We start from the raw sequence: 19,286 nt of genomic DNA on the forward strand, positions 1-19,286 counted from the left end.
TTGATAGCGTTGTTGTTTTCTTATTATAGCTTGATATGTCGCTGTCAGCTGGCACATAAGCACTACAACTTGTGCAATATCGATCATGTGGTGGTAGACGGTGCAATTTATTTTGTCCAGAAAAACTTTGTTTGCAAATGTTTGGTTGAATGTTTTTTTTTTTTTTGTTGTTCTTGTTTATTTCTCACTCTGAGTGTAACTACAGTAGATCAAACAACTCTACCTTTCTTCTTTTAAAAGGAAATATATATAATATTTAAGAGATCTCATAGAAATGTTCTTGCATATGTGGATATTTTCAACACAATGTTGTAAAATAGTTAAGGTAAACATGATCAAATAAAAAAGTAATTTAAAAAAAAAAGTTCACCTCTGAGAAGAACATTGAAGATGTGAAAAAGGATCCATGTGCAATGCCTTGCACACGCCATTAAACTGCTACAAACTGAGTGTTTCTAGGGACACACACACAAATGTACTCATAAAGCTCTGCCAAATGTTCTTGATAGAGAAACCAACACCACACACACACACACACACACACACACACACACACACATACACACACACACCTGCCTGCCTGCACACAGCTCAATAAGGCCTAATAAAGCTTAGATTGGACCACCTCCCCCAGGAATCACAGACCAAGACCTCATCAGGCTGTAGCACACAGTCACAGGGCCTCTTTTTCTGTCTGTGTCTTTGTTTCTCATGCACGCATGCACTCACGCACACACACAGACACACAGACACACACAGACACACACATACACAAGCAGCTTTGTTCGGCTCCATTAGGCCCCTTCACTTCTAAAATGGTAAAACAGGGGGTCAAGATCATTAATGGAGACAAGGCCAGTAGATTGTGAAATACAGGCCATGAGCGAGTCTGTCTGGTTGCATAACCTTTTCTTGGCCATATTTCCAGAAATGTCCTGGTCAAACGCAGCCAATTATTCAATAATACTTTGGAGACGGGAACATGCTGTCCAGTATATTTGGTAATGCTCCCGGTAGCCGTGTCATAAGTCATGCATTTATTCTTGATACTGACCCATCAAAATTCCATTAGCCTGAGAGGCAACCCGATAAGATTTAGAAAAGCACTCAGCATTTTGACATTGCTTATCTCTCGTTTAGCTCTTGCATTCGCCCAGTTGTACAGAGTTGGACAGTTTCAATTTCATTTCTAATTTCATATGATCTTGAATATTTTGAGCATAACTATTTGGAAGGGCAAACCATGTTGGAACTTATGTAAAATACCCCGGTAGCGTGCATGTTTTTGACTCTAAATTTGCATTTTAGTACATAGCTTTTCTCCTGTGTGTTATGGAAAGCCAGTGGCAGTCTGTTATTGCTTGGATCTTCCTTGCTGTCCTCTAGTGGCTGTTCAACTATTTCAATGGCTCCCCTCTCCTCTCTCTCTCGTCTTATATCTCCCGTCCTTCCCTCTGTGTGTATCGCCTGCCTAAGAGCCCCCAAGGTTGCCCGAGGTGTGCTGTGCCAGTGAAAATCCAATGCCACTGAAACTTTAATTAGCCAGGCAGTGTTTCAGTGGCAGGCGGGTGACAGCATTCTAGAAAAGGTCATGCAACGGTTCTGCAGTCTGCAGCACCATGGGTCCCCCTCAGGTTTTTCCCCAGATGCCCAGTCCTCCTCCAGCACCCAGCGCCTCCCCTCCTGGCCCTCGGCCCCTTCAGCTCTTCCTGATGGAGCAGAGGGCCTGGGTTTATTGAGTCACACACACTGAAAAGCAGCTCTTGCCGCCCTGGTTTGTCACTATCTCAAAAGCAAACATGCTGCCGCCAAACTGTCAAATTCTTGACAACAAGCCATATCGTAGCTGCTGATTGGAGGCTGTTGCACACCGCCTGAGAGAAGCCAACAAAAATAAGTGCTGTACTGTGGTTGTAACCCCGTCCCTGTGAACTGTAATGTTTCATTGTCAGAATCCTGTCTCATTTTCATTAACCCTCATTAAGTCCTCCCAACTTTCAGTTCTCACTTAAAATACAGAAGTTTAAATTTCTAGATTTAAACAAAGACCCTTCTGTTTGCTAACTGTCTCATTTTGGTCAATGTTAACTTTATTTAGTTATTTCATTAATAATACATATTTTACTGACAACTGACTTAAAAGATACAAATATACCATTGAAAAACTACTGTAAAAATACTAAAGTAAATGCTGTTAAAAATGTTCTTGCTGACAGCCATACACACACATACACACACACACACACACACACACACACACACACACACACACACACGCACACACATACACCAGTAACCAAGCCCTAAATTGCAGACACCCAAACATGCAGTTAACAACTGAATATGCAAGTATTTTAGTTACCAAGGCCAAGATTTCTTTTTGACCACAGGGTAGTTGAAGGAGGTGTCCTTCAACTTCCCCGTGGTCACTGGGAGAAAAAATAAAGATTGAAGAACACACAAGTTCTCACAGCGGTTGGAGTTACATGCCGAGAGCTGTTGAACGAGTAATTAAATGGATTTGGGTGGGTGCTTAATCTCTGTTTTATTCAGCTGGCTGGATGTTGGGTTCTCCGCAGCCGTCAGCCTGATGTATGGGTGTGGAAGACAGGCCAAAGGAGTGGAGTGGGGATTTGTTGGCTAAACACCCAGAAAGTGAGAGGCCTTCCCACTTGCCTGGCTGGCTGTATGAGCGGATGGCTGGATGGATGGATGGATAGAACAGACATTATTGGGAGAAAGATTCATTGGCCTAACCAGCCAGGTTGAGGCACTGGGCCAACCCTAAGCCCAACACCAACTCCATCTAGCCCAAAGATCACTGCAGCCAGCACATCCAACCGAGCCAACACAGCCCCCAATCACTTTGGGGCAAAGCAGGCTTTATAACCCAATTCACCAGCCAGCTATTAGGCAGCAGCACCCACATTTTTTCTTATTTGCAATCCACCACCCAGGAGAGGCACAGAGACGATGGAAGCAGGTTGTTGGATGATAGGTTTAAAGGAAGAACAAGAGAGATTTGGGTTTTTTTTCATTCATGAGGGCCCACACCTGGAATAACAGAGACAAAGCAATTCACATGTTCTCTGCCAGCAGGCTGAATCCATAATTCAAACTGCCAAGAAAGCAAAGAACCCTAGAGGTCCCTAAACCCCCCCAACTCCTTGCTCCTCCTCTTCCTCCTCTTCAACTCTTCCTCCTTCTCATCTGTTTTCTCCCTTTTTCTGGTTCTCCTCACCCTATTTCAGTCATGGCCAAACCACAGCTGCGCCCCTCAGTCACACTGGCTTTTGCTTCCATGCCACGGTCTGATCAAACGAACAGAGTGAGCCAAATCAAGAGTTAATCACCACCAATTGTCCAAATAACCTTTCCCGTGTGTGCTGAGGGAATGGTGGAGTGGGAACAGGAGAGGAGAGGAGGGAGAGAGCCATAAGGTATGCTAAGTTGAGGAGGTGAGGGGAAAAGCAGGGAGGGGTGATCCTGGGACCACCTGTTTTTATAGAGCAGAGGTCCAGGCACTCAGCAGCGCCACATTATCCCTAATGACTCTCTGAGGTCTAGTGTTGACATTAGCTGCCTAGCTTCAGAGCCAGCCTGTCCCATGGCTCTGTTTCAAAAAGAAGAAGAATATTTATGAGCAAAAACGCTCCAGTCCAGCATCAAAGTCCCAAATTTTCCATCACCCCTTCCACCAGTACATCTGTACTAGACAAATGCATCAGCAAGAATAAACAGCCCATTTTAGCATTTCCAAGCATGTTGGGATTTCTGTTTATATGTAGGCTAAAAATATCAAAGATAAAATAACATGTAGGGCTCTATCTTGCACCCGGCACAGCACAAAGTGTCTTCGCTAGTTTAAGACCGACGCAGTTGTCAATTTCCCGTCCAGCACCCACGTCGCAAATGCACCTGTGCCCGTCTTTGCGCCCATGGGCGTGCTGGTTTTATAGGGAGGTGTGTTCAGATAAATTCTTGGCGTATTGCTATCTTGAGGCAGCGGGAAGTGATCATGCCATTAACCAATAAAAACCTGGTCTAAAGTCAATAGCGCAGCATTTCATTGTTATTTTAACAATGAATAGGTAAAATGCGCCGAGGCTTATGCAACAAGGGTAGTGTGCGCTCTGCACACTTTGCTTGTTACACACACAGGGAAGTGCAGCAGCACACAAACATGCAAAAGATTCCAAATAAAAATATGATGGTGCAAATCCGCCATCATAATATCAATGCGCCAAGGTACAAATGCGCCTGGCTTTTTGGTTCCACTGTCAAACTAGCAAAAGTGGATTTGGTCACGCCCTAAAACACACCTGCGCCATGCGCTTCATGCTGGACGCTTAGATCATTAAAATAGAGCCCGTAATGTTTATCAAACTAACCACTAACTTCCATTGAGGTTGACTGTTTTAACGTTACAAATAGTAGTGTTATGTTTTTGACAAGTTTTGCACAGTATGTATTTTGGTCAGAGTTTCTAAAAGAGCAACTTAACACCCCCTGAAATCTTTTTTTTTGCTGAACCCCACAGTGTACACTTAGGGTGTCCGTACACTGTGACATCACTGCTTAGTTTGGTTACAGCTGAAACAGAGCACACCTCTGACTACACCCAGGTGAAACAGAAACTTTCAGAAAACTTTTCAGAGAACTATCAAAGACTGCTTTTCAGCATGATGTTTAGTTGCTCTTTAGTTGCTCTTTAAATAATTGCTTTTAAATAATATGGTCGAGTTCTCATCCAAACAACATACTGCTTTCTTGTCTCTGAAGCCTTGATTTTTTTTAGCCTAATATGTCTCTCAACCTATCGTTCTGTAATCCTTGTTCTGCTCCCTCACAACTCTAACACACCCTACTCTCGTCCACCATGTTGTCAAGTTGTGAATCGCTTCGGGCATAAAGATAGGGGCGCCTCATCTTGGAAAAGTAGCGAGACATCCACAGGAATGCCCAAACTAAACTACTCCTACAGCTACAGCTTCACGCTGAATAGAAGCATCTGCTGTTCCTGGAACCAGAACTCTCCATACCCACTTGTGTATGAGTGCACGCCTTCCTGGCTCTCTCACTGCCCCCTTACTGTTATATTCCTACTTTTTCTTTCTCAGTGTTATCCTCTGTTACGCTCTCTGTCCTCTCTCCATGTTTCTTTTCTCCCTCCACTTTCTCATCTGCTCCCTCACATCTCTTCATTATGTTAATCTCTCCACTTTTCTGCTCCAGCAGAAGTGACATCGTTAGTTCACTGGCTGGGCCAAACGGACTTAAATGCAATGTCGTTTTTCCTCCCCAAACATCGATTTCAGAGCGAAGAGGCTGATTTAGCCTTAGGCTTTTTTTATTTATTTTATTTTAAATAATTTATCCCCCCATTACTGTATACATGACATGTAGACAGTTTGCCTATTTAGAGGCTTGAAAGGGCTTCTCTTCCAAGTTTGCATTGAAGCTGACTCTGTTAACTGTTAACAGTTAATGACTCAACAATAATTTTCTTGAAAAGCATTTTTTGTTTGTTATTTTGCTTATCTAGTATGCCTTTCACAAATTCAAACAAAATACACACAGTCTTTTAAAAGCAGTCCAGTTCCCCGGATACTTGAATGTATTTCCCCTCAGTTTTCCTCCAGTAGCCTACCTAATATCAAAAACTGTAGCAACCAATCCAGTTGTTGCTGTTACATGATGTTCTGTGCAACATTGTTCTGTACCTCCTTCCCCCCGGGGCTTTGCATTTGATCTGACTCCAGCTGTACATCCGGGATTCCAGGCCTATTTGACATGAGGGACAAAACTTGAGATCTCTGGACTTTCTGACTTTAACTCACTTTCCCTCCCTCCCTCCCTTCCTTCTCCTGATTTCACTCTACTGGCTTTCCCTTTCATTTTAAGCAGTATCTAGAAAGCAGAAGCAGCACCTGCATAGATGAGATGTGTTCATTTGTGCGTGTCAGACAGCAGTGCATGGCATGAGGGTTTGACAGGTTGGACACTTCCAAACAAACAGGGGCTATTCTGCAAGGCTGGTTCTGAAGAAGACTTTGAGATTGTGTGTGTGTGTGTGTGTGTGTGCGTGCGTGCGTGTGTGCGTGCATGTGTTGTCACTTAATGTTTCTCTTGTCTTTTCTTGATGTACACTCTCAGTTATCACACACACACTACCAGTCTGTAGAATGTGTGTGTGTCTCACTCGTAAACATCTTTGCTGCTTCAACTGTCTTGTCCTCTCAACTTCTCTAACTGTATATCCTATTACCAAAAAATCCAATATCCTTTTGCCTCAGTTTACAGAAGAAAATACCACTCCTCATCTTTAAAATCATTTCTTTTTAGGGAATTCCAAGTATAAGAGTTACAATATTAAACAAAAACAGAAAACAAATAAATCAAATACATAAACACAACAAGATACAAAAAAAACATAAAAGATGGAGTTTATTTCTGTGCCACACCGATTCTGGGTTGACGAAGACATCCTCAGTCTGCTCGTTAGAGTCCAGCTGGGTGGCAGGGTCATGCTAACAGGACACAAAAACCCACATCTTCTCCAGGACAGAGCCGTGACCGAACCCCTGAAGGTGACAATGAGATAGAGATGTTAATGATAATAGAATAGCTTGAAGTTTTGGTAAATGTGTGAGAGTCAGATGATGGAGATTGACACCACTCTCATATTTGTCTGTCAAATATAAAGCTATAACCAGGACCGAGTTAGCTTAGCTTAGCATAAAGAAAAATAGCTAGCTGTCAAAAGATAAAACTGACCTGCCTACCACCACCTCTAAAGCTCACTGATTAACAATTGTTTGTCATATCTTGTCTGTTTAATCCATACACAAACTAAAGCGTGAAAATGACAAGCTGCAGTAATAGGGAGGGAGTGTTTCTTGGTTAACCCTGGATTTCTTCCAACTGCTGAACTGCTGCGGGTGTCTCCACTGCGTTACGGCTCCGTGCTCCGCCGGCCATCAACACCCACTGGGTCCAGATTTGTTGCGGAATGGCTGCAGCCATGACTGACAGCTAAAGTCTCGAGGACCCACGAGATCTCGCAATATAGAATAGAACCACAAAAACAACAACAGTTTGTTTCCATCCGGAGGAATAGAGAGAAAACAACTCTGTGCTGTGTTTAAAGGTGTAGTGCACAGAGTCGGAACGCAGCAGTCAGTGGAAATACACACATTGACTTTAATGGAAACCTAATGACTTTAACGCTGTTACGGAGCAGATCCGCAGCCGTTCTGCAACCGGTGGAAATTGGGGGTAAGAGCAGTGACTTCCTGGAGTCTTGCTGTCGTCACTGTGATATTACCAGGCAACCCGGAAGTATCTCCTCTCAGTCAAGAAAAAGTGTATCACATAACCCCCCTTGCAACATGTCACTTCAGATATTGAACTTCAAATTTGTTGTTTTTTGTTAGCTCTTCATGCTAATCTACATCTAATCCACCCCAGTCTAAAGTTGTTTATCTCTAAACGTGGTCGTCTTTTGGGCCTGCAGATCAATGAAATTGCCTTTATGCAAAAAACAAATATTTCCTGGGCACATCAGTAGATGTGCTGGCATTTCATCACAATGCTGCATTTGAAAACAGTTGGACTGCCTTTGAGAGCACTCAAAGTTATTTTTTTGTGTGTGGCACTGCTGGCTTTATACCAGAGTTTCAGCATTGGCATGCACTCATGTTATTTTGACCTGTGTTCACTTCACCTGTGTCTCCAGTGTGTGGGGTTGCTTATTTGTGAAATTTTGGATGCTTACTGCTTTTCACTTTTTTTGTCCTTCTCTCAAACTAAACAAATACAGTTTCACCAAATTCATCTTAAAGTGTATTTTTTTTGTATTGATTTAATAATAAAAAAGAACAGGCAGTTTGAGTATTCATGAGAAAGTTACACAGCAAGACATACATTTAAATCAATTCAAAGGATATAGCAGAGGAATTCTTATCCACAGTGACACTCACTAAACTGTGGGAACAATGTACCTGATGGAGGCTGTCTGAATTTAAAAGCTTTCTTTGATTGAAAATTCCTTAATGCCAAGATACATTGTTTTAAATTTAACTCTCCTACTCTGAACACATGGTAAAACTTTTAAATCCCCTTCTTTTCCTTTATAAATTGCCTGTCTGGAACTCTGTGGCCGTGTTACTGCTTGCAGCTATAATCTATTCCTATTATGTAGGTAGATGCCAGAGTTTGAATGGTTCTAATCAACTTGTCATCCATTTCACACCTCCCAGGTAAAATGAATGTTCATGGAAAGAAATCACATCAGCAGGGAAATAAGGAAACATTTAAATCAGAATAGATGATGACAACTTATGACCACAGAGAAAGACCACGGCCAAGTTCAACAGGCGGGTACAATAACACACTGGCCGAAGTACTGCACTCACTCCAGTCTGTAGGAAATGAATGGGCTTTAGGCTGCATGATCAGTTGTTTTAGTCTACCAGATAATATATGATGCCCAAATATAAAAGATGTTTTGCGGTGAGATGTGATTTTGTCCCATTAATGTAGCATTTATAGAGAGAAGGACCATTTAAGACTGGGTTTCTTTTCCGTTCAAAATGCTTCCCACACATTTAAAGACGTTTGACAAAAGGTTTAAAAGTAAAAGTTTTGGGGGTACCCGGATAGCACAGTTGGTAGAGCGGGCGCCCATATATAGAGGTTTACTCCTCGCAGCGGGCCCGGGATCGACTCAGACCTGCGGCCCTTTGGTGCATGTCATTCCCCCCTCTCTCTCTACCCTTTCATGTCTTCTGCTGTCCTGTCAAATAAAGGCCTAAAAATGCCCTGAACATTTGGCAGTTTACCACCAACAAAACACTTGAAAAACATAATGAAATGTTGCCAAATAAAAGATAGAGGGCTAAAGCCCAAAAAGCCGATATTTATACTGTTAATGCTTTTATAATTAAGACACCATTATCCTTTAAAAAAAATATGGAATACTTTACCATTTATCAAAGGTTATACATTGTTATAAAACAACATCTGAAATCTTTGCCATTAAAAGTACCTCTGGTAGTTTGATTAGCCAAGCCGGACAGCCTGGAACTTTGATCCAATAAACTCAAGTTTTGTGCTTAAGACAAGGGGTCGACTTTGGACTCACTTTGCTAAAACGTGTCATAGTTTCATGCAGTTCCATGCTGGGATAAAGATGAAGGCCATTACTACCAACCTGTCATCTCAGAGGTCATGAGAGGAAGTCACTGATATCAACTCAGAGTTGGTGGACAGAACAGCTGCTCTGTTCTCTGCCAGGTGTCCATCAGGATACCCACTGCATCTCTATGTCATCATATTAATATGGCTATGTGTCTCTTTCTGAATTTCTGCCTTTTTCTTTGTACCTTCTTATTTTAGCCACCACCCTTCTTCTTATTTTGTCTGCCTCTCATTTATGAATGCTTGGTATCCTACGCTGCTCTTTCTGCATTTTTTCCATCCCACTGATCCAAGATTGAGATTTAAAGTTTTGAAATTTTGTTAGCAAAATGTTGTTAGTTCAAATGCATGCAGCAATTTCAGTTGGAGATTGAAAAATCTAGTAAGAGTTTCCCTGTTGTATGTCCCTGACACTGCTGTCAGTTTAGCGTGTCCTTAGCTTTCATACTGGAAAAAGTTTTCAAAAATATATATATTTGAAGCTTAAGGTTTTATTCATACTGATCTTTTGTAGTTGCATAGCAACTGCTGTGGCAGCATCATCATTTTACAATAACAATCAATTCAAAAAGATGCTTGGTTGATAAGAGGCCTGACCTCTGATTGAGCCACAGAGATATGGGAGCTGTTAGCGTTAACTGCTTTAAGACAAGGGACAACTTTCAAGGGCAGCTGCCACGCGCCCTGCCTTTTGTATAGCAAGAGGATTCCTACTGATTCTCACATGCACTTACTCAATGCAATGACAATAAGTATGCATGTCGGTAGATGTATGTTCATACTGTTTTATGCAATGACTGAGTTGAATTAGTTAAATAACACTAGCACTTGCATTATATTTTTATAAGCTCGGTGAATGATGCACTGACTTGGATTGGGTACCTTTTGCATCTGAACCAACCGATACAATACCGGTACCTGAATTGTTTCCACAGTACCTTTTTCCTTTTTTTTTTCTTTAAATAATTCCAAACCTATTTTATCCTATTTACTTAGAAGATTGTTTTTTATTTAGAATATTTAAAACTGACAGAAATGAAATAAAATGTATTCTTGTATTTGTATATTGCTATTTTTAGCCTGTTTTATTTTCATCATGTAAAGCACTTTGAATTGCTTTGTTGCTGAAAGGTGCTATAGAAATTAAGTTTCCTTGCCTTACAACCTCAGCCTGTCAGTCAGTCCCCAGGACATTTTAACCACTGTTGTGCCTGATTGTCTCACAGGACGTGTAACATCAACAGCACCGCGACTACTTTTGGCTGGCCATTAATATCATATCACAGTGAATGGTGTCTGCATGAAGTTTTGAAAAAACTGCAACCACGCTTAAAACCACTTTATCGGCATTGCCGTGACTCACTGTGACTTCAACATAACTGCAGAGCCTACATAGTTTGCTCTGTCCGCACCTCTGCGTCTGTCAACATGCAGAGAGGACAGATAAGCTTGTGCTTACGCGCTCTCTGGTACCGAAATTTGGCACCGTTTGATTTTACGTGAACTATTACTCTGTAATACCGACGTGATTCAGTACAAGGTACCCAGGGTACCCAACCCTAGCACTGACTGGAGAGCACTTTAAATTATGTTGTACCTGTCACAATGATAATAAAAACCTATTCTATTACACACACGCGCACACACACAGACACTCACACACACACACGTAGTACAAATGCAAACTTAAAATGCCCACAACATACTCTTCTTTTTCTTACTCACTCAATTGTGTTAACAACCTGAGTGTTTGTATGCACTGTGTCTGAGATTTCACATTTTTATTCGTCATCCTCCTCTCTCTATATTTTGCACTTTCTTACATCCCGTTTCTTCTTTTTATCTTTGATATCAAAGTAGAAAGAAGTCATGTTTCTTTTTTCCTCTGCTCTGTCCTCTCTGTGCGTCTGCCACAGTGACACCTGTCTCCTGCATTAGCATCAAAGTCTTAACAAAACATATCCTACAAAATTGTAGGTTATCTTTTAGTGATGCCAGAATAGGTGGGATTCTCACTATATGTGCAAATGCTGTTACTGACAATTGGAGTAAAAAATACTTGTTCTTCCCACTACTGGCTGGAAAACAGTGGTGACTTGGCCATTCTTATTCCAAATCTAAAAAAAAGTAAACACAAGCTATATTATGTTATGTCAGCTGGACTCAAGTATTTTCTTCACACACTTGATGTCTTAAACAACAAGACTTTACTGGAGTTTGGCTCATCCTACAAATATCTGTTTCACCAGCTGAAATTGGTGTAAAGGTTGTAACTACCTGAACTAATTGGTAGAAATCATATATTTAAATGCTGCTCTGTGATACAACAAAGGCACTATAACCATTACACATTTTTCAAAAAAACAACGCACTTATTCAGCTTATGAAAACTCTCTAGATAATATTTCCTTATTTGCTGCACAGAGCAAATGGTACATCTGGATGGTGGGTGTCTGCACCTGCTCCTGCATGAGTAGAACTCTTAATGCAGCACCTTTTATTTTTTCAGCTACAGCATCTACATTCTGGTAATTATTTTGTGTAAAGGAATACAAGAGGTGATAAATTGAAGTTATTGTTCTCCATAGTGTGCCTACCCCTGCACGGTTGCACCAGAGGTGCTGAAAGGGCGTGAAGCAGATTTTCTGCCTCTATAAAGTTATTTTTTCCTTTTTTTTTCTCGGTTCTTCCTGAAAGAGTGGTAACTCAAATGGTATATATGTTCAATCCTTCATCTGCAGGCCCAGATGGACAGTCAAATGCAGATATGGCACATACAGTTTGCGCACACATACACACTCACTCACACGTATATACAAAGACCTTCAAAGAGCACATATGGGAGAAAGTGGTCTTACATCCTAGTTCAGGTTTCATCTACCTACTGGTCAAGGCATTGCTGTGTTGTGTAATGACTCACACACACACACACACACCACAGTGATGTGTTGTGGTTATTGCCAGTACTCTCTTTCTCTCTCTGCCCACATACAGCAAAGAGCCTCCTCACTTTCCCAGCTCTGACGATGGAAAGGAAATGCGCATGGATCGTTTTATCCAGCAATAGAGCAAGAAAAGATAGAAATGCAGCGCTGGGATGTCACTCGTGTGCATGCAGCTGCCCTCTTAACAACGTAGCTGAGCTTTCAGCTCAGCTTCAATTTTATCGCATCACAGTGCCCAGACAGCTGTCACACGAATGACACGTTTTATATCCACCACAATTTGTAGTTTTTCATTAGCCTAAAATAGCTAATGAAGCCTCTATCTTTTATAGGCAGTTGCATTTCTGGCGTCTTCTTTCCTTTTGTGTTGATTTGATGTTGCTTCTGAATGATTGCCATGGGATTCCTATTAGAAGGGAGGAGGAAGAGAGGGACAAAGGAGTGAAATGAAGGATATAGAGCAGTTAAGAGAAATGGAGAAGATGGTAAAGAGACATTTAGAAAGAAAGAGAGAGTGAGAGAGAGCAAGCAAGAGAGAAAAGATTTGTAAGGAGGAGGGAGGGTTGAGGGCCAGCGGAGTCAGAGATAAGAGGCTGCGAGAGTGATTGAAATAGGATTAGTGGAGACAGGCTCTGCATCCCTGGCCACAGCATCACAGTGTTAAACCTGTGCTTCACAGGGACTGCCTCTGTCACATCAAAGCCTCTCCAGGCCTGCCTGACAGAGAGGCGAAGGAGCCACCAGCAGGGTCGTCCACACACACACACACACACACACACACACACACACACACACACACACACACACACACACACACACGCCACATATATATGAACAAGCTGATTACATTCCCCATCCGTCTCCAATGTGCCTCCATTATGGGCAGGAAGCTGGCTCCTTCCACCTTGCCTTTTCATCTCGCTGCAGTGTCTTTGTGGTGTGCATTTGGACTGCCGAAAAGGATGCATTGATGAGCCATCTTTAACATTTAATGAGGCAAGCGGTGATGAGTTGGCATTGGAAACCTACTGTCTCCTGCTTCCCCAGAGTCCAAACAAAGTTTTAATGAGAACTTTCCCCCAATTTGTGCCAAAAAGCACTGAGCTTTTTAACTGCTTCCCAGACTGAAAGCATACAACATTTTTTCACTTAAAGGGATACTTTGTCGATATTCACCCAACTTTCTATCATAATAATGTTGGTAGTATGTGTACATGAATGTGTACTATGTTAAAATTTCCTTCTTCTTGCAAGTTCCCAGATCTCCATACTCACAGGCCAGCAGGAACATGTCCAGTTGACATGTGATGGGGGAGCATACATTGATCCCACTGATCAATTACCAGAATGCATAGTGCATTCTGGTAGTTGTAAGTTTTCTATCTTTTGAGTGAAAGGGAATATCACAGCTTCTTTTATTGTCATACAGCACCAATTTAAAAAATGTTGCGCCATTCTACTAGACCGCCCCTCTTTCCAGCGGTAAAATACTTCTTTAAGTACCAAAGCAGGCGGTGTGCAAATAAACTGATAAGCCTACAGGAACATACTAGCTACCATAGTGGCTTGCATGCAGAGCTGGACTGCAAATCAATATAATATCGTCAGAGAGTGACTTCCATTAACAACAAAATATGCGTAACTATAAAGAGTCACACGTAAGTGCAAGTTTTTTAGTTTTGTTTCTTAAGCTAATGTGCTGTCGGAAGAGATGTGTTTTTAACCTGCTGCGGAAGATGTGTAGAATTCCAGCTGTCCTGATGTCAATTTGTTCAGTTAAAAGAAGTGGTTGACAAATTCACGTTACTTCTCATTTTTAAAGTGTTTCCTATTGCTGTATATTGATAGTTGATTTACTTTAAAATATCAAATTTTTTGAGTTTGTCATTTTTGCCCGGTGCTAATTTGCCAGTTCTTGCTCAAAAGTTCCTAATTTGTTTCTCAACAAACACTAAAATACGTTTCTAACCCAGCTCTGCATGTTCTCTAATCAAATGACCACTCACTGTTCCATGTTCATCTTCTGTACTTAACTTTGAGAGTGTCTCAATGTGATCAAACATTGCACGCTAGTCCTGTTCTGTTGCAGTAGATTATGGATCCCTATAGCTAAAATGGCCTGTTTATCTGCTGAAGAGAGACAATCTACTGATTGGTGAGCGCTGTCTCTGTGTGTGCATATTTGTGTGTGCTGTGTCTTGTGTGTGTGTGTGTGTGTGTGTGTGTGTGTGTGTGTGTGTGTGTGTGTGTGTGTGTGTGTACTTTCGGGGTATCTGTATTGTGTGTTGTAAGCTGGTAGTTTTCCTCTCGGAGCTCATCAGTTCATATCCACCACCCACCCCACCGCAGCATGCAGTAAATAGAGTCTCCGCCACTCGTTGAGAAATGGCACAATTATCCCCTGCTGGTGAAATATGGGCCGGGATGCACACTGCTTCTTCCCTACAGAGAGAGAGAGTGTGTGTGTGTGTGTGTGTGTGTGTGTGTGTGTGTGTGTGTGTGGGCGCGGGCGTGCACATGTGCGGGTGTGCGCATGTGCATCACAAATGTCTTTCCTCTGCTCATTCATTCATTCATTGTTGTGTGTTCAACACACAAGGAATTGTTCTCAGATATGTATTTATACACCAACATGTATGCATCACATACACAAGTGTAAATGCACAAACAAGGTCTTAGCCGCACACATGCTCACACATACACAAATACATCATATGGACACATGCAGATTGGCACACACATACTGTACTTACAGTGCTACAGTTCTTCTTGCCCTGCCTGCACACAATGCAGAATGTTGCCATTTTAGCTGAGACAAGCAGATATAATAACTTACTGTCACTCAGATAGTAAGGTCAATCTTTCAAATCCAAAAAAATCATAGCAACCCACTGTGGTGCATGCAGAGCTGTGGAATAAGCAAATGTAATACCTTTCAGTTTTAAAGGGAACCACCAAACTGATACCAGATAGACTATTTCCTAAATGTCACGCTTGCTTTTGTTTAATTTATAAAAATTCCAAAAAATGTGAGTAGATATTAACAATTGTCTCAGTCTTTCGGTGCTAATTTATAGCCAAAACATATTGGGTTATCAGAAGCATCAAACCAGATTATTATGGAATAGCATAAATTATTTTTTAATTTTAATTACATTTTTAATTTATTATAATTATTATTATTATTACAGCTTTTTGTCCACGGTGTAGTTTTGAAATGTAATATATTGTACTGTATACTAATAAAACAACTCAACTTTAAAGATTGTGCTTGTATGCTTTTAGACCTTTTAAAAATGTTCAGTGACTCGCTGAAATGTCAAAGGGTCTTACATTCATTTGAAGTCAGCCTTAAACATAATGTTATTAACCTCAAGTGATTTCTCTTTCCATTGACTTTTGATATTTGTTTGACTTTGCAAATGCTAGTTGAAACTACAAGGCAGCTTGTATGGAAAATGTACTCTTTGGCTGGCTCACTAAATTTAGTTGTCTTTGGCCAGGTTGGCTCCGTGGTAGAGCAGGCACACATGTATTGAGAGGCTTATGTCTTGATGCAGAGGTCCAGGGTTCAAATCCGACCTGTGATGATTTACTGCGTGTCTTCCCCCTCTCTCCCCCTTTCTCACCTAACTGTTCAGTCAAAAATTAAAGGCGGTAAAAAAGCCCAAAAATTAATCTTAACGCCGTTAATAACGCGTTCAACTGACAGCACTAAAACTAAATATCTTTAACCATGGGGTGGCAATCTTAAACTGCCCCACGAGTCAAAGGTCTGTTGGCAGAAAACACTAAATTTGATTTCTCTGTCTTTACAGGTATGGAAAAATAGTGTCAACCAAGGCCATTCTGGATAAGAACACCAACCAGTGCAAAGGTAAGTCATTACTTCATCTGTCTTGTACACCCTCCTTGTTTTAGTGCACCAGCCATCACTCTAAAGACTATGTCTTGTCACGGTGAACAGCAATCCGAGCCGTAAATTTAGACATCAGCCGAGGAAGCCGTGCGCTGTAAATCAGTGATTTAGCGAGCAGCTGGCTTAGCACTGCAGGAAGGCTTCGGGTAAACAACCTGCTCTTAGATGTCACTGCCCTGCTTCAGAGAAAAAGCAGGCAAGCAGCCACTGTCTCAGCCCCTCCCCGTATCCTCTTCAAATACTGTTTTGTAATATGGAAGACAATCTTTTGGTTGGTTTCTGTGAAAGGTCCATTAGGGCCTGCCTGGAAAAAGGTGCACACATGCAGCGATAACATTATCGGCTTATCTGAAAGTTGTTTCTTGAGCACACATACCGCACACATTTACATGTGCACATACTCGATCAATTAGAGGGCTGACTAGGTAGCTGGGATTAGATTTTCTGTCATTGTCACATTCACGTTCGTTAGGTGGCTCTTTCCTTACGTCAGCCAACTGCATCACATGGCTGTACATACATTTCACACGATTTGGTATTTTTTGTGCAATCTTGATAATGAAGACCAGCTTCATCTTCAGTGAAGAAAGAGTAAAAGAGGGAGGGAGAGAACGGAGCGATATAGATAAGAAAAAGAAAGAAAAAAAAAAAGATTAGTGTGCTACTTGCCCCAAGGTGTCTGCCAGCACTGTTTAAGAGCTATTGAAGTTCCATCAATACTTTTAATTGCTTTTTGTGGTTTCCCGGGCTCTGAAGTGTGGCCTTTCAAGGTGAAGCTGCCTTCTTAACCCTGCTCCTCACCTGAGTTTATCCTGCCGGGCAAGCTCTGGGTCAAAATGTTGAGGAAAATAACCTCAGCCTTTAAGAGGGGAGAAAAAAAGGGTTGATTATCTTGACAGGTCCTTTTTTGCAAGTCATATGGGCTATTAAAGACAAGACTGGCTGCATCTTAGCAGGTAGGATGTAGCTACAGGTTACACGACACAGCAAAATTGGATTAAAGAGGAGAAAGACCGAGTCAAGGGAGGTAAAGCTGGGAAAAGGGAAAAGAACTACAGGTGAGGTAAACCTCTGGAATATACACTGCACTCGATCACAAGTTATACCTCTGTGTCCAGCTGACCTGAGTTATGCACAGCAGAAGAAACAAAACCAGCTCAGTTTAGCACTGTGTTGTGTGGGAGACAATGTTTCCCATAAGTCACCCTTCTGGAATGCAGTGCGGCTCGGATGCCAAAAACCAAAAGTAAGCAGACGTATTTTATGAGTGGAAAGGAGTCCCACTTTGCACCCAGTGAGAGAGAAGAAGATAGGCGGAGGGAAGATGTCTACAAAGAGGAAGTAAGAGTGTGAGGAGAAGGACTGAGTGACCTTGAAGAGGAAATTACAGTTTGGTGTTTGATAGACACGTTGAGAAAAAAAGACAGCACATAAATATAGTTTCAGCTGCTACAACTCCACATTATGTAACTTCCCCTATGTATCTCGCTATCTCCTTAGAGGTGAGCAGTTATCAAAGCATAAACAAGCCAAGCAGGTGTATTGAAGGCTGATGAGCCGGCATGCGTCTGCGCTCCCGGTAACAAAGTGAAATCGACACATCGCCCTGATCTAGTCACGCATTGTTTCCAGTCATCTGACCCCCAGACCCTGACACTTGTTTAAATGTCAGAGCGCCGGGCTTATCACTGCTGTGCCACCATCACTCAGCGAACGTCCCTCTCCTCCAGTCCCTTGTCCTGCTCCACCTCCTCTCCTCCCCCCTGTGTTATTTGTGTTTAGTTCAGCTCAGTGAGCGCACTGCCAAAAACAACGTGAGAAAAATGGGATAGAGAAGAGGTCAGGACCAGTCATCTCTACGAGGGGGGGAGAGAGAGAGAGAGAGATAGACAATCAGGCTGTGGAAAACAAAGAGGGGGGCATATCTCATACTCGTTGACTAACGTCTCTACTCTGCCTTTTTATTTTTCCTCCCCTTCAGCTTTTGATTGAAAAATGTTTGATATAGTTTGACTTTATATGCTGTATATCCTAAAATAAGTTCACAAATATATTATAATTTTTTCAGAATATGGTGCAATTATACTGTATTGGTACAATATATCCTTTATCAGGGTTACGGGCAGGGTATGGAAGGGTAAAAATGTAATTAGAGCACAGAAAGAACAGAGAGAGAGTAAGCAATATATACCGTATCTGTACAAACTAATTTTCCTGTTCATATATGTATTGCACGCTATAGTTTAGCCTCCATTACGCTGTGTTCATATTTACATGAGCACTGCATTAAAAAACGCAGCCCCCTCATTCATTTCAAAATGCCCTATTCCTAACCTGGTAAAGCAAATGGCTGTGGAAAAACAATGCAGGGTTGCCCAGCAAAACAAATTGAAACTGGTTGATCTTTTCCCCTAATGCAATATGATGTCATCGGGCTCGTTGACCAATCAGATATGCCTAAGCACACATTATCGATAGATTACTTTTTAATATCGATGGTGTATGACCAAGTGATGGTCTTTGCAATAATTTTCCAGATTTGTTAAACCCTGTGTCTTATTATTACAAACGTCAATGTTTTGGCATCTGATAAGCTTTCAAGGCTTATGTCAGCAAAATGGCAATCCATGATTTGTTACATTGTAATCCGATGAGATACACAATTTAAAAAAAATTCTTAAACAATCAAATTGCAGCAAGGATTTATATGGAGAATTTGTAATTAAATACCATGAAAATTACTGCATGGAGCACAGGCTTGTAGATTTCCTCGAGTTTTTCTTTTTAAAACTAATGGATTGTTGATGTTTTTAGACATCTAGATCCCATATAGAGTAAGCGTTGTTCAGTTACTATATTTAAACATCTACCACATTCAGTATTAAGGTTTTACAACCCAAATTATTATACAGCTCTTGTAGGGATGCCTATTTGTATGGTCATGTCTACCTATATACTAGATGTAGAATTTCACTATTCTTTAATACTTAAATGTTAAATGTTCATGACTGTTGATAAAAACTCCTATAAAAAAGAAAAAAGAGAGATGATGGGATACACTTTCTGTTCTTACAGGTCAGGTATTAGGGAAAGCTGTATTTTGATGTGCATGCGAGCACAAACCAACACAACTACGGCTACTATGTGCAAACATGAACACACGTTGTTGCCCCATCACCATACATCTATTCATACATTCACTCTCAGCAGACGAGTGTGTG

General features: G+C 41.4%; 1 protein-coding gene across 7 annotated transcripts in view; it reads left to right on the forward strand.

The window, feature by feature from the left end:
* The window catches only part of rbms3 (RNA binding motif, single stranded interacting protein), a 277,803-nt gene that overhangs the window by 132,452 nt on the left and 126,065 nt on the right, over positions 1-19,286 (forward strand). For all 7 annotated transcript variants that reach the window (XM_032535593.1, XM_032535585.1, XM_032535590.1 and 4 more), the window contains one exon: positions 15,965-16,023. In XM_032535593.1, the coding sequence (XP_032391484.1) occupies positions 15,965-16,023 (59 nt within the window). The remainder of the gene's footprint in view (positions 1-15,964; positions 16,024-19,286) is intronic.

Source organism: Etheostoma spectabile, chromosome 14 (assembly GCF_008692095.1).
Source record: "Etheostoma spectabile isolate EspeVRDwgs_2016 chromosome 14, UIUC_Espe_1.0, whole genome shotgun sequence".
NCBI classification, from domain to species: Eukaryota; Metazoa; Chordata; class Actinopteri; order Perciformes; family Percidae; genus Etheostoma; species Etheostoma spectabile.